Here is a 12,746-nt window from a genome sequence, read left to right on the forward strand (position 1 = left end):
GTTCAAGTGTAGATGACACAATGTGCATTGCGTAATCAGATATTTGAAAGATGAATAGCAGTTGAAGAAGTTTTAAATACACGAGTCACCTCTGTCTTTCGTAACGTGCGCAGCGGGTCTGTTCCAAAACATAGTGATTGTCCTCTGGAGGCAGCATTTGAAGACATCATAGGCGCGCTTCCGACACGAAGGCTGTTCCAAAGAGTAGGTATCTTAATTATGCTGCCTTCTAAGATATCTCGTTTTGGCCAGATTTTAAGGTCTTATGGTATTCATTTAGCTCTGATTCCAGAAAATCTCTAGGCTTTCCCACACACTTGAGTCCGCTATCTGCACAGATAATCTTGCTGCCTGTGTAAGCAGGAGACTGCAAGGCAGCTCACTAAGTCTTGGAACAGACCCAATATTAAGGCCTCTTGTGGTCCGATTAACATGTATACATGCTGGACTACTATCAGAGCTACTGTCACTTTATCTAGGTCTGTTAGTGTGACTGGTTTGATTTCAGTCAGACTAAAGATGCATTTTAAAAAGACGCATCATTTTTTTAGTCAACTGAAATCAAACTTTTAAGAGTGTAGAACTCCCTGCAGTTGTGAAGCGAAACCGGCTCAGGCCTGATTTGAGGTTTGACACTTGCACCCATGCATCCAGCACAAAGATCAATGTGGCCATTGAAACACAATGACGGTGTGGTTGGGTGCCTCCTGATTGATCTCCCAAACAGCAAATCTCAAGGTGGATGCTCTGGAGTTAGGAAGGAGGACTTTTGCTCCTGCTACATTGTAGTGGTTAAAGCTCAGGGCTTGTAACCGAAATTTTTACACCTAGATCCCTACGAGTGAGCCATGAGCCTTTTCGCCAGTTGACTCCAAAGGGATTGTCCCTGTAATAAGTTCATGGTGCCGTTCTATTGTGTGAAAGTCGCAGAAACCAGTTTTAATGGCCATAGGTGTGTGACTATAAAGCTTCTGTTCTAGTCTATTACCTCTTGTTTTACAAAGGAAGAGGTCAAATGACTCACTCTGCCAAACCTTTCTTACTGTAAATTAGTCATTTGTTGTTGCTATACCGATCGAATCAGTGACAATGAAAATACTTAGCCTGGGATTCAGTAGATTCACAGAACAGTTCAGGACAAGATGATTCAGAGTGTCAACAACAAATGAGCAATTAGCAGCCCAGCTAACGGGGGAACATTTGCTTTTGTGCCATTAAAGCCACTTAGCAATAAACTGTTCAAACTGGAATAGAGTGTTTTCATGGAAGGACTCAAAATAATATTGTGGCTGTTCATGTAAAATGCTTCTTGTTGTGTTTAAATGATTTTGTCAAAGAACAGAGGGGAAATTCAGTTCAATATTATAGTAATACAGTCACTGATTGTGCAATGGTGATCTATATGCATTCCTACGTGGATGTCTGATGTAGGTATCAACAAGTGCTTAGTTAATAGAGCATTAATGAAGTTAGTAGGTAACACATCTCCACCCGTCAGCTCCTTACTCTAATAATAGGGAGATTACACTATTTTCTGGCTCATTCATTGTAGACATATACAATTATTTTTACATGAATACAACAACAAATGGTGCTAGGCTGACAACAGCTCTACCTGGCCCAATTTAGATCGCTTTTTTTAATATATTTTTTAGCAGTTGTCCTCATATGAGTTTAACATGTACACGTCTATATGTTGAATAATAATATGGCATTATTTATGATATTATACCTTTGTTCTTTGGAATATCTGAAGGGGTTGACAAAGTAATTAAAATGACCCCACACATTTGTTAGACCGATAACTTCGTATTGGCTCCACTGACAGAACTCCATGTTTCGCATGTAGGAATTCTCATTGCTTTCACCAACTTTACCTGAGCGAGGATTTTAAAGCAGACCTACCTGTTGAATGTAACAACCAGTTAAGAAATTAAAGAAGTGTTATGATAAAAGTCAGATCACCAGATATCTGATTTAGTATCACATGTGAAAGTTGCCTAAAGCGGCTGTGAATAGTCTGATCTCACGTGTTTGCTGTTTACGAGCAACAATATCGCATCTGTGCCAGATACTGTTGTAACAGTCGGGATTGGTTGACAGTCTAAATGCGGCCTGTATATACCATTCCGTCCTACTGCTAAAACTGACTTAAGATCTCTTCAGTGCAGTTCCTGAAATGACTGTATATTTAATATCCATATGTCTTTACATTATCATATATCTTTAGTACACTTCATTCAAAACAGTTTTGAAGCTAAGATGTTTAAAGCTGTTCAAATGATTGACCGTGTGAGCATTTGCACTAATGAAAAGGCTCTTTAGTTGGAGTTATTGTTGTGTGAAGTGCTAATGAGAGGCTGATAAACTCGTGGTTGTTGTTTTTTGTTCTCTCACTCTGTGCTGGACAATACCAGACAGAGAGCCGCTCTGTCCTCTGCATTCATTAAGTCCCAAATCTACTGACCTGTACTCTGCTCTCACAGTAATACTCTCTCTCATGGGTACAGGTTAAAAGACCCTGTGTGAAATGCCTATTCGAATGTAGCCACATCTCAATCCAGATTTTATCAAGATCGTAAACATTATCCCCTTAAATGATCATCTTTTCATAAATACTGTATTGCCAAAGTTCTCCAAAAATGGCCCTTTCCACCTGGTCCATCAGTAACTGATTTGAGCATGGTAGATTAAACTGACTAACTGTGAGATCTTTTCCAAAACCTCTCCAAGTCTCACCCAATTGCCCTGACCCCATCACACATGGCTGTGCTTTGTGTCTACAAAAACGTGAAGGAGAAAAAAGAGGACAGAAATCCTTCATTCTGCTTTCTTGTACAATTTGGGACAACCTGAAACTAAATGGCATCATTTCCTCTGTACCCCTCTCAATCAGTGTTATGCATTTGGATAATTTCCCATTCCATTTTAGGAGTGTGCCATGATGTTATCTCATAGGACAGAAACAGTAGGGAGAGATTGTTTGCACATTTGAATTTAAGAATGGCTTTAAACAAAATTATTTTTCTTTTTTCTTTTTTTTTTATTTTTTATTTTTTATTTTTTTTGAATAATGTTCACATGTATCATGTAAAATAAAACTAATTAAAAAATAATTAGGTAATTTTATGCTTTTATTAGGTGACTGATATCACTGGAATGTGCATCTCATGAGTGTACAAGAATTTTCTATCTCTCAAAATGACTTCATTTCTTTGTGTTAAACCCTTTTAATGTAAAAATACTGAGCGCCCTTTTAAGAAAGTGAATGGGGTCAATTTAGATTATTATTATTTTTTTTTTTTCAATTTGGAATGCCCAATTCCCAATGTGCTTTTAAGTCTTCGTGGTTGTGTAGTGATTCGCCTCAGTCCGGGTGGCGGAGGACGAATCCCAGTTGCCTCCGTGTCTGAGACCGTCAACCCGTGCATCTTATCACGTGGCTTGTTGAGCGCGTTGCCACGGAGACATAGCGCGTGTGGAGGCTTCACGCCATCTACCGCGGCAACCACGCTCAACTCGCCACGCGCCCCACTGAGAACACCCCACATTATAGCGACCTCAAGGAGTTTACCCCATGTGACTCTACCCTCCCTAGCAATCGAGCCAATTTGGTTGCCTAAGAGACCTGGCTGGAGTCACTCAGCACGCCCTGGGATTCGAACTAGCGAGCTAGCGAACTCCAGGGGTGGTAGCCAGCGTATTTTACCACTGAGCTACCCAGGCCCGCCAATTTAGATTTCTTGTTGTCTTTAAAGGTATAGTTCACCCAAAAATGACAATTATCTCATCATTTACTCACCAACATGCCATCATGCCATCCCAGATGATTTTTAGAAGGAAATCTCGGCTCTGTTGGTCCATTCAATGCAAGTGAATGGTGGCCAGAACTATGAAGGTCCAAAAAGCACATAAAGGCAGAATAAAAGTAATCCAAATGAGTCCAGTGGTTAAATATATATGTTCAGAAGTTATATAATAGGTGTGGGTGAGAAACAATATTTAAGTCCTTTTCTACTGTAAATCTCTACTTTCACTTTTACATTCTTCTATTTCCCCCCCCATTCACATTGTTCATGCATATCGCCATCCTAGTGGTTGGGGCTGGTAAAAGGCGGAGATTTATAGTTAAAGGACTTAAACATTGATCTGTTTCTCACCCACACCTATCATATTACTTCTAAAGACATGGATTTAACCACTTGAGTATGGACTACTTTTATGCTGCTTTGATGTGCTTTTTGAACTTTCAGAGTTCTGGCCACCGTTCACTTCCATTTGAATGGACCAACATAGCTGAGATACTTGATGGCATGAAGGGGAGTAAATGAGAATTTTCATTTTTTGGATGAACTATCCCTTTAATATATTTGTGAAATCACTATTCATGAGTTTTCACATAAGTATATATCATCAAATGCAACTTTTCTCAAAGGTGGGGCATTAAAATTTAGCAGTATACTCCTCCTCTTAGTTCTATTTTGAAAACTGAGCATGCTAATTGTAGTAGTGTTGCTGTATTGACCTTATTTGACCCAAATAACACTATCCTCACAGATCCAGGCCATGCTGCACAACAGCTCACAGAAGGAGGGATTGGAGCTAAGCACTCTGCTCACGACTCCTCATGTGCAGGTGTGTTTTAATTTTACACACACACACACACACACACACACACACATAGTCTGTCCCTGTTGCCCACAGTTGTGATCACAGTCCCTGTCCAACAGCTTAAGAGCTTTGATCTCTTACTAGATGTTAAGATCAGACACATGGCTACTCTGACCCTTCTCTCTAGCAGTCCATCTCAGAACTCAGTTGCTTTCATCCTGGTTGTAACTGCTCATCATCTCTGTATATGTATCCTCCAGGCTCTTATGATGGCCCATGACAGCGTGGCTGAACAAGAGATGCTGCTGGAGCCTCTTGCGCCATCAGTCAATGCAAGTGAGACTGTTACCCAGTGGGGCGGGGAGACCGTCAAGATTGTGCGGATTGAAAAGTCCAAGGACATCCCACTGGTGAGAACGGCATTTCACTGTTTTACCTCACTATATTATTTGAATCTTCACACTTGACCTGTATTTTAGCTTAAAACCCAATTAAATCAAAATGAGAGTTTTGTCTTAGGCCATCTGTGTTAGCTTTGTGGTATAAATGCTGATGTACTCTTAAACATTGACAAAATTAACTTTAAAGGAATATTCTGGGTTCAATACAAGTTAAGCTCAATCGACAGCATTTGTGGCATATTATTGATTACCACAAAATGTATTTTGACTCGCCCTTCCTTAAAAAAAAAAAAAAAAAAAAAAGCAAATCTGGGTTGCAATGAGGCACTTACAGTGGAAGTGAATGGGGCTAATTTTTTATGTTAAAATACTCACTTTTTCAGAAGTATAGCCTCAAGACATAAGCAATATGCATGGAAAAATATTTTTAGTGTGATAAAATCACTTACAAACCTTTTCTGTGTAACGTTATAGCCAATTTTACAAATTTGTTGCCATGACAATATAATAAACAAACCCTAAAATGACTGTAAAAATGACAATTTAAACAAAGTTACAGCTCAAATAATACATGAGTTTTAACAGAAGAATTAATGTAAGTGCTTTTATAAAATTATAAGCTTCAAATTTCTACCTTCAAAACCTCCAAAACTTGGCCACATTCACTTCCATTGTAAGTGTCTCACTGTAACAGATTTTTTATTTATTTATTTTATTTTTTTGTTTTAAGGAGGGACGAGTCAAAATTATTTTTTGTGGTAATCAACATTATGCCACAAATGCTGTCGATTGAGCTTAATTTGTATTGAACCTGGATTATTCCTTTAAGCATATATCTGGAAAAACTGACCAAAAATGTTTGACTCATCTTGCACTAAACAGATTTGTTCCAATCAAATTCTTCTCTAGAATGAGAATACCCCACCCCCTGCAACCGACTAGCAAGTAGCAAATCATGGTGCTTAGCTGTGACATAACTAAAGCCTACTAAAAAAATGTTTTTAAAAAGATGATGGGCTCTTTAATAGGTCCTGCTCAAACTTCCTGTTTCATTAGGGAATGATTCAACACATGAAAGAAAACCCATCAAGTGAATTCACGGGGTCTTCAACTGTTATTTGTTTAGGGAGCAACTGTGAGAAACGACATGGACAGCGTGATCATCAGCCGCATTGTAAAAGGAGGGGCGGCAGAACGCAGTTGCTTGCTGCATGAAGGAGATGAGATACTGGAGATCAATGGTGTGGAGATCCGCGGCAAAGACGTCAACGAGGTCTTCGACATACTGGTAAGAGAAAGAGAGGGAATTACAGTGGGGTCCAAAAGTCTGAGATATAAACAAAGTTCTAGGATTTTGAAAACTTTCAATTAAAGAAACATTATAGTGAAAAATTAAGAAATATTTAAGATTCTGTGCTATTTCTAGGTCTATGTCTAGGTAATATAAGCAAATTTGTGACATTGATTGTATTAATGTTGCGCAAAAGTTCAGATTTCCTTGTTTCCATTGAAGCATTCAAGATGCTCTTTGGAAAATTTTCAAATCATTCAGACTTGATATGGATCAAGTTTTGTACAAAGTTGTGGATTCCATACCAGCTCAATACTGTTATTAAAGCAAAAGGGGGACATTCCAAATATTCAGAAATTCTGAAGTTCATGTAAATTTTTCATTTCATCTTTTCACTTAAATTATTATGCTGATAATACAATTTGTTATGAAACATTTTGGATGAAGTAGAAAAAATAGCACTAGTAGTCTCTGACTTTTAGACACCGCTGTACGTCAAAGGAAGAAATAAGATAAAAGGAGGGTGTAATTAGTGAGAGAACAAAATATATGAATACAGTGAGGCTGTGTAAGCGAGATGTAAATAGATGTATGATTCGTATTCACAGGCGGATATGCATGGTGTACTGACCTTCGTTCTGATCCCCAGCCCACAGATCAAACCACCTCCCATTAAAGAGACAGTGGTGAGGCTATCAATCTAAACTCTGCTCATGAATTAATACATAAAATGTTTGTTACATTCATGCAATAAAGTCAGTAAATAAATAATCTCACATTTCTCCACTCAGGTGCATGTGAAAGCACATTTTGACTACGACCCTTCAGATGACCCCTATGTACCATGTAGAGAGCTTGGTCTTTGCTTTCAGAAGGGAGATATCCTCCACATCATCAGCCAAGACGACCCCAACTGGTGGCAGGCCTACAGAGATGGGGATGAAGACAACCAACCTCTCGCTGGCCTGGTCCCTGGTATTGTAGCACACAGGCTTCAATAACACTATTTTGCACTTAGTTTTTTTTTTTTTTGTTTATGTTGATATATTCCATAGGTTTTGACTTTTAAAGGTTTTGACTCTTTGAAATGTATGACTGTAGCTTTCACATTTAGATGTCCTTTTTGTCTCATTATCCAGGCAAAAGCTTCCAGCAGCAGAGAGAGGCAATGAAGCAAACCATAGAGGAGGATAAAGAGCCTGAGAAATCGGGTGAGGGTTGCAGAGAGACTGGTGTCTCTGCAGAACAAAAATGGGAGTTTCCCAATCAGTTTCAGCCTCTACTTGATTTGCCTACTATATAGAGATTCCCTACTTTCATTGGATATTTGAAAAATGCCCATCCCTGTTTGAAAACGCCCACTGATTTGGAAATATCCATTTTTGTTCTGCAGAGACCTATGCTTCGTTTCAGTGCATGAACACACTCACAAACACTTGGGTGCACAATAGTTTAACTTTTGATTCTTGGTAACACTAATCTTGTTTCATATCAGGAAAACTTTGGTGTGCAAAAAAGAACAAGAAGAAGCGAAAGAAGATGCAATACAATGCTAACAAAAATGATGGTGAGTCAAACAAGTGTTTTTGCTTCTCAGAGTGATCATCTGAGTGAAAATGTGCCAGTCAGGTTAAAGGGGTCTTTAACCCCTTTTGAAGGTTCAAGGTCATTTTTTTTTTTTCAACACCAGCACTAGGGTAGGGATGGGTCACGATGTTTGATTAGTCATCCAGCAACCAACTAGATTTTTTGTTTCGAAATTTGTAGCAGCACGATTTGATTAGTGTGCTAACATGCTGTGCTTCAACTTTTACACAGTTTGCGCTGTTAAACCCTTTCGGAAAGGATCTTTAATTTAATCCCTTTTCATGCCCCACTACTTTCAGATGAATGTCTGTAGCTGTTGTGACATGTCTCACACTGTTTTTTTTTTTTGAGAGAGAGTTCTGCCAAAAGTGTTGCATTTTCCATGTCAAGTTAAAAACTTATCTCAAAGCCCCAGAATTCTATTCCATTATGTTGCGTTGCGTGTAGCTGTTTTTGAAAACAAGAAAGCGTCTTTTGTAATTACCCCTAAAGAAATGCGGTTAACTGAAATTAGCCTAATTAACCCCGCATAATTATAAAGTGCTTCCTTAAAGAAATAGTTCACCAAAATATAAAATTCTTTCATCATTTTCTCAGCCTTATGCCTTCTCAAACTCAAAACTTGATACGACAAAATCCAGACAACTCCAGTGGTTTAATCCATGTCTTTTGGTTTAAGCCATATGATCAGTTTTGAGTGAGTGAAAAAGGAGTTACATTTTGGTCTGGTTCTCACCCAAAACCGATCATATCGCTTCAGAAGACATGGATTTAACTAGAGTCGTATGGATTACTTTTATGCTGCCTTAATGTCCTCTTTGGTCCTTGGAAGTGTTGAACCGCATTGAGTCAATATTGAAAATATGTAGTTTTGCTCATCCCTAACCAGCACTAAAGCAATTCTCCCTCCTTTCTGTGTACTTATTTTTATTTTTATGTTTTGGCATTGATTTAACATTATTCTTTTGAAAAGACAAATGCGATGTTCCAGTTTTATCAGAGGCTTCTAAATAATTCAGCAAGTAGTCATTCAGCAGATGCCTTTATCTAAAGTGATTAACAGTACACTTAATACAGGGACAATCCCCCTGGAGCAAAATGAGGTTAAGTGCCTTGCTCTAGGCTCTGTGGTGATAGCTCATGGATCGCTCCTTGTTGTAGTAGTGCACTGATTAGGAAATTTGAGGACGATATGATGGCCAATACCAGTCAAATCACAGATAATAATTTTTTAAGTGCTCCCTGCCACACTTCGAGTTGTATGCTGCAGTTATTTGTGTATACCCAAAACAGTGTAAAATGTAATTTAATTTACACTAATTGTGAAATGCTAACATTTATTTAAATACAAAACAGTTATTATTTATTCACTATCAAAGATCATTGTGACATACTGGCAACCAGTTAACACCATGAGAGCATCACACACAGCAGAGATATGTTCAAAAATAAGAGAGATATATCCACTACAAGCTCCAAAACCGCTCCAGTGAGAAATCATTAGTATCTATGATTTGTTTACTGTCTTTGGCGTTTTGTTGTAAGACAACTCACTATTTAAGAAACTGCATGAAGACACTGTGCCGTTATTGAAGTTTAAACTGGTATTGCTGTTATAAGTGGTATTGTGACAAATATAATGTAATATGATTTAAGTCAGGGTTCTTACAAAATAGCGCTGGGATGAGTGAATGATGAAAGATTGAGATCGCGCATGTTCGATGACACTGTATTGGAGGTATGTTGGAAGGAGTGAAACTGAAAGCGTGCATATTCGCTCAAACTGTCTTTAGTCAGTAATTTGATTGAAAACTGTCCAGACTGTGAATCAGAATAGAGGCAAACGATCATCACAGTCACATAAAAAGAGAAATGCGTCACTTGATAGCGATTACAAACCTTATAACATTAGTGTAAGTGAAAAGAACTGCTTATAACATCTTACAACACACTCATTTTGGTGCTGTGAACTCTTTATTCACCTTTACTAAGACCTGAATCAATACGAAAATGAACTGTTAAGTTGTTTGCTTTAATTTACTTTGGAGGAAATGTAGGTGTCCTCAATGATGATATACATGCTCAATTGGGAATGAGGGATGACACACTTTAATCCATAGCATGCTCTTCTCAATATGTATTTAAAGATTTTTTTACAAGAAAAAAAAAACACTGTGTGGATCCTCTCTATGTGCCTCGTCACTGTTACAAGTGACCCAGCAACAATGTTTTTTACATTTTGTGGATCATTTCGATAAAATCCCTCTTAAAACTACTCAAACACACACATTAGTCCAGTAGGCTCTCATTGTAAAAAGGCAAATGCTTGTCAGAGTAATGGTGGTGGGGCAACAGTTGCTAAAACATGATTAGTCAGAAATGCTTTTAAGGTGGGGCTTAGCAAAGGGTCAATTAAATTTTACTTCCAGAATTACTGTAATGACTCCTGAAAATGGGCACTTTAATATTCATACATTTAATTCACCTTTTTAAAACAAGGTGGCATCTGAATTACATGTCTGAAAGTTCACAAATGCTTAGAATTGCCAATAATTCACCCTCCAGTGGCCACAATGTCATGATCAAGGGCTGAGCAAGTGCTCATTTGTTAGAGTAGCAGTGTGTGTGATTTTGTGCATGCTGCAAAAAAGATCTGCCCTGAATCTAAGCACGATCGGCCAATCACAGATTTAAGATGAAGATTAGCTAATGGCAATTAGTGTCCGATTGATTGGTGCATCCGTACCTTGTGTTTGAACCTTTTTTTTTAATAGCTCAGATCTTTTAACCACTCTACTACACCACCTCTACTTCAGGAGTATACACATTTTTCACACAGTAGACCCTGAACACTCCTCTCTTTTTTTTTTTTTTTTTTTTTTGCTCTGCCCTGCAGACTTTGATAATGAAGAGATTCTCACATATGAAGAAATGGCACTGTACCACCAGCCAGCCAATCGCAAGCGGCCGATTGCTCTAATTGGCCCACCCAACTGTGGGCAGAATGAGCTCAGACAAAGACTCCTCTCCAATGAGCCAGACAGGTTTGCTGGCGCTGTCCCTCGTAAGTGTCAAAAACTGCCTTGTGAAGATGGCGTGCACATCACCCAATGTGACAACTTCTGTCAAAATCCATTTCTTCTTATTGTATCCCCTTCTTTTAGGCATGTGACGGTACAGCATTTTCACATCATGATAATTGCTCAAGCTTTTATCACGGTATATACGGTATTATCACGGTACTGAATTACAAAAACGGGTTGAACTATAAACAAACTTTATTTTTGTTTTCTTAATAACAAGTTTAATCACCTTTTCAATACCAGAATGGCCTTTAAATTAACAGATAACAAAGAACTTTGAAAAGCACCCTGAATGTTTAAAAAACTACCATCAACACCATAGATACATAGCCAAATATAACATTTAGTTGATGTCTTAATATTTAAATGGTCATTATGCCACAGGGCCACTGATCATTACAGATCAGTACAGACCTTGTTTTGTTGAGGCTATTGTTAAAGTAAAGCTAGACACATTTTTATCAAGCCAGCTACTAAGCTACAACAATAGTATGCATGTTTTTTTTCCCCACTGGTTTTTTGGATCGCAAGCCAGTTGCTAATAAATAGCAAGGCGCTAGCTACAAATTTCATAACTGCAAGTTCATGTTGGTGTTCCTGTATTTCTCTGCCACTTTTCTGCCACGTTTTTTTACTCAAAGGGAAACCATCTCCAACCAACAATCCCTCTGCATTTTAATGGAACCCAAAATATTTCCACACATACAACTTAACCCTTTTAGAAGGCGGATAAAGGGTCGGCTGCGTTCCTGCATTAGCTACGTATCTCATCCACACTGGTTCGTTTACATCAGAGTGCCCATGTGTCATTTGTGCCACATAAACACAGGGTTGTAAATCTCGATTCGTTGATGGAATAAAAACTACTGTGCGATCAGAAAAAATTAAAACAATTTGGCCAAAAGGTTTTCTTGAATTATTTAAGGTATTTTGAAGTGCCCACGATAACAATATCGTGCATGTTATTTACCAACTGAATACAGTCACATGCCTAATATGCAGCACTTTTTCTTAATTCAGAAAAGTTTGTCTGCAGATTTTCTTCTATAATGTCCTAAACAAGAACCTCTCTCTGTCACAGACACCACACGAAACCGCCGTGATAACGAGATGAGCGGTCGCGACTACCATTTTGTGTCCCGTCAGGTCTTTGACATGGACTCTGTGGCAGGGAAGTTCATAGAGTCTGGAGAGTTTGAGAAGAACCTCTACGGCACTAGTTCCGACTCGGTCCGACAGGTCATCAACACTGGCAAAATTTGCCTCTTGTGTGTGCACAGTCAGGTGAGAGAGAGACAGAGCGTGGTGAGTGGTTTTTGAAATGTAATGAGGCAATAAATGCTCACTAATAACTATTGTCTTGTCTCCCTTAAGTCTTTAAAGGTGTTGCGCAGCTCAGACCTCAAGCCCTACATCATCTTCATCGCTCCCCCGTCACAGGAACGATTGAGGGCCCTTTTAGCAAAAGACAACAAAAACCCAAAGGTAAAATGTATCCTTCAGCACCATGTCTTACAGATTTTTTTTTTTTTAACCAGGTGCGACGTGACAACTTTAGAGCATGAAATCATTTGTTTGTCCTTACTGAAAGTGACTAAACAGAATTGAAAAAATAATAATTGTTTTTAAACCCAGACATGCCCCTCATCTTCATTTGGTCAGACAAACAGATTTTCCCACCCCAAACTCTGGACTAAAATGGAGATCAAGCCACCATAAAATTACTTGTATCTGGTTAGGTATGGTGTTCGACTACAAATCCATTCCTGTTTT

General features: G+C 38.5%; 1 protein-coding gene across 1 annotated transcript in view; it reads left to right on the forward strand.

Annotated features, from left to right (window-relative positions):
- LOC127411259 (protein PALS1-like) overlaps window positions 1–12,746 on the forward strand; it is a 58,764-nt gene that overhangs the window by 43,570 nt on the left and 2,448 nt on the right. Inside the window, exons 5-14 of the mRNA XM_051646691.1 lie at window positions 4,558–4,635; window positions 4,872–5,021; window positions 6,139–6,300; window positions 6,912–6,989; window positions 7,095–7,278; window positions 7,443–7,514; window positions 7,799–7,870; window positions 10,787–10,954; window positions 12,055–12,257; window positions 12,348–12,458. Coding sequence (XP_051502651.1) covers window positions 4,558–4,635; window positions 4,872–5,021; window positions 6,139–6,300; window positions 6,912–6,989; window positions 7,095–7,278; window positions 7,443–7,514; window positions 7,799–7,870; window positions 10,787–10,954; window positions 12,055–12,257; window positions 12,348–12,458 — 1,278 coding nt within the window. The remainder of the gene's footprint in view (window positions 1–4,557; window positions 4,636–4,871; window positions 5,022–6,138; window positions 6,301–6,911; window positions 6,990–7,094; window positions 7,279–7,442; window positions 7,515–7,798; window positions 7,871–10,786; window positions 10,955–12,054; window positions 12,258–12,347; window positions 12,459–12,746) is intronic.

Source organism: Myxocyprinus asiaticus, chromosome 20 (genome assembly GCF_019703515.2).
Source record: "Myxocyprinus asiaticus isolate MX2 ecotype Aquarium Trade chromosome 20, UBuf_Myxa_2, whole genome shotgun sequence".
Lineage (NCBI taxonomy): Eukaryota > Metazoa > Chordata > Actinopteri > Cypriniformes > Catostomidae > Myxocyprinus > Myxocyprinus asiaticus.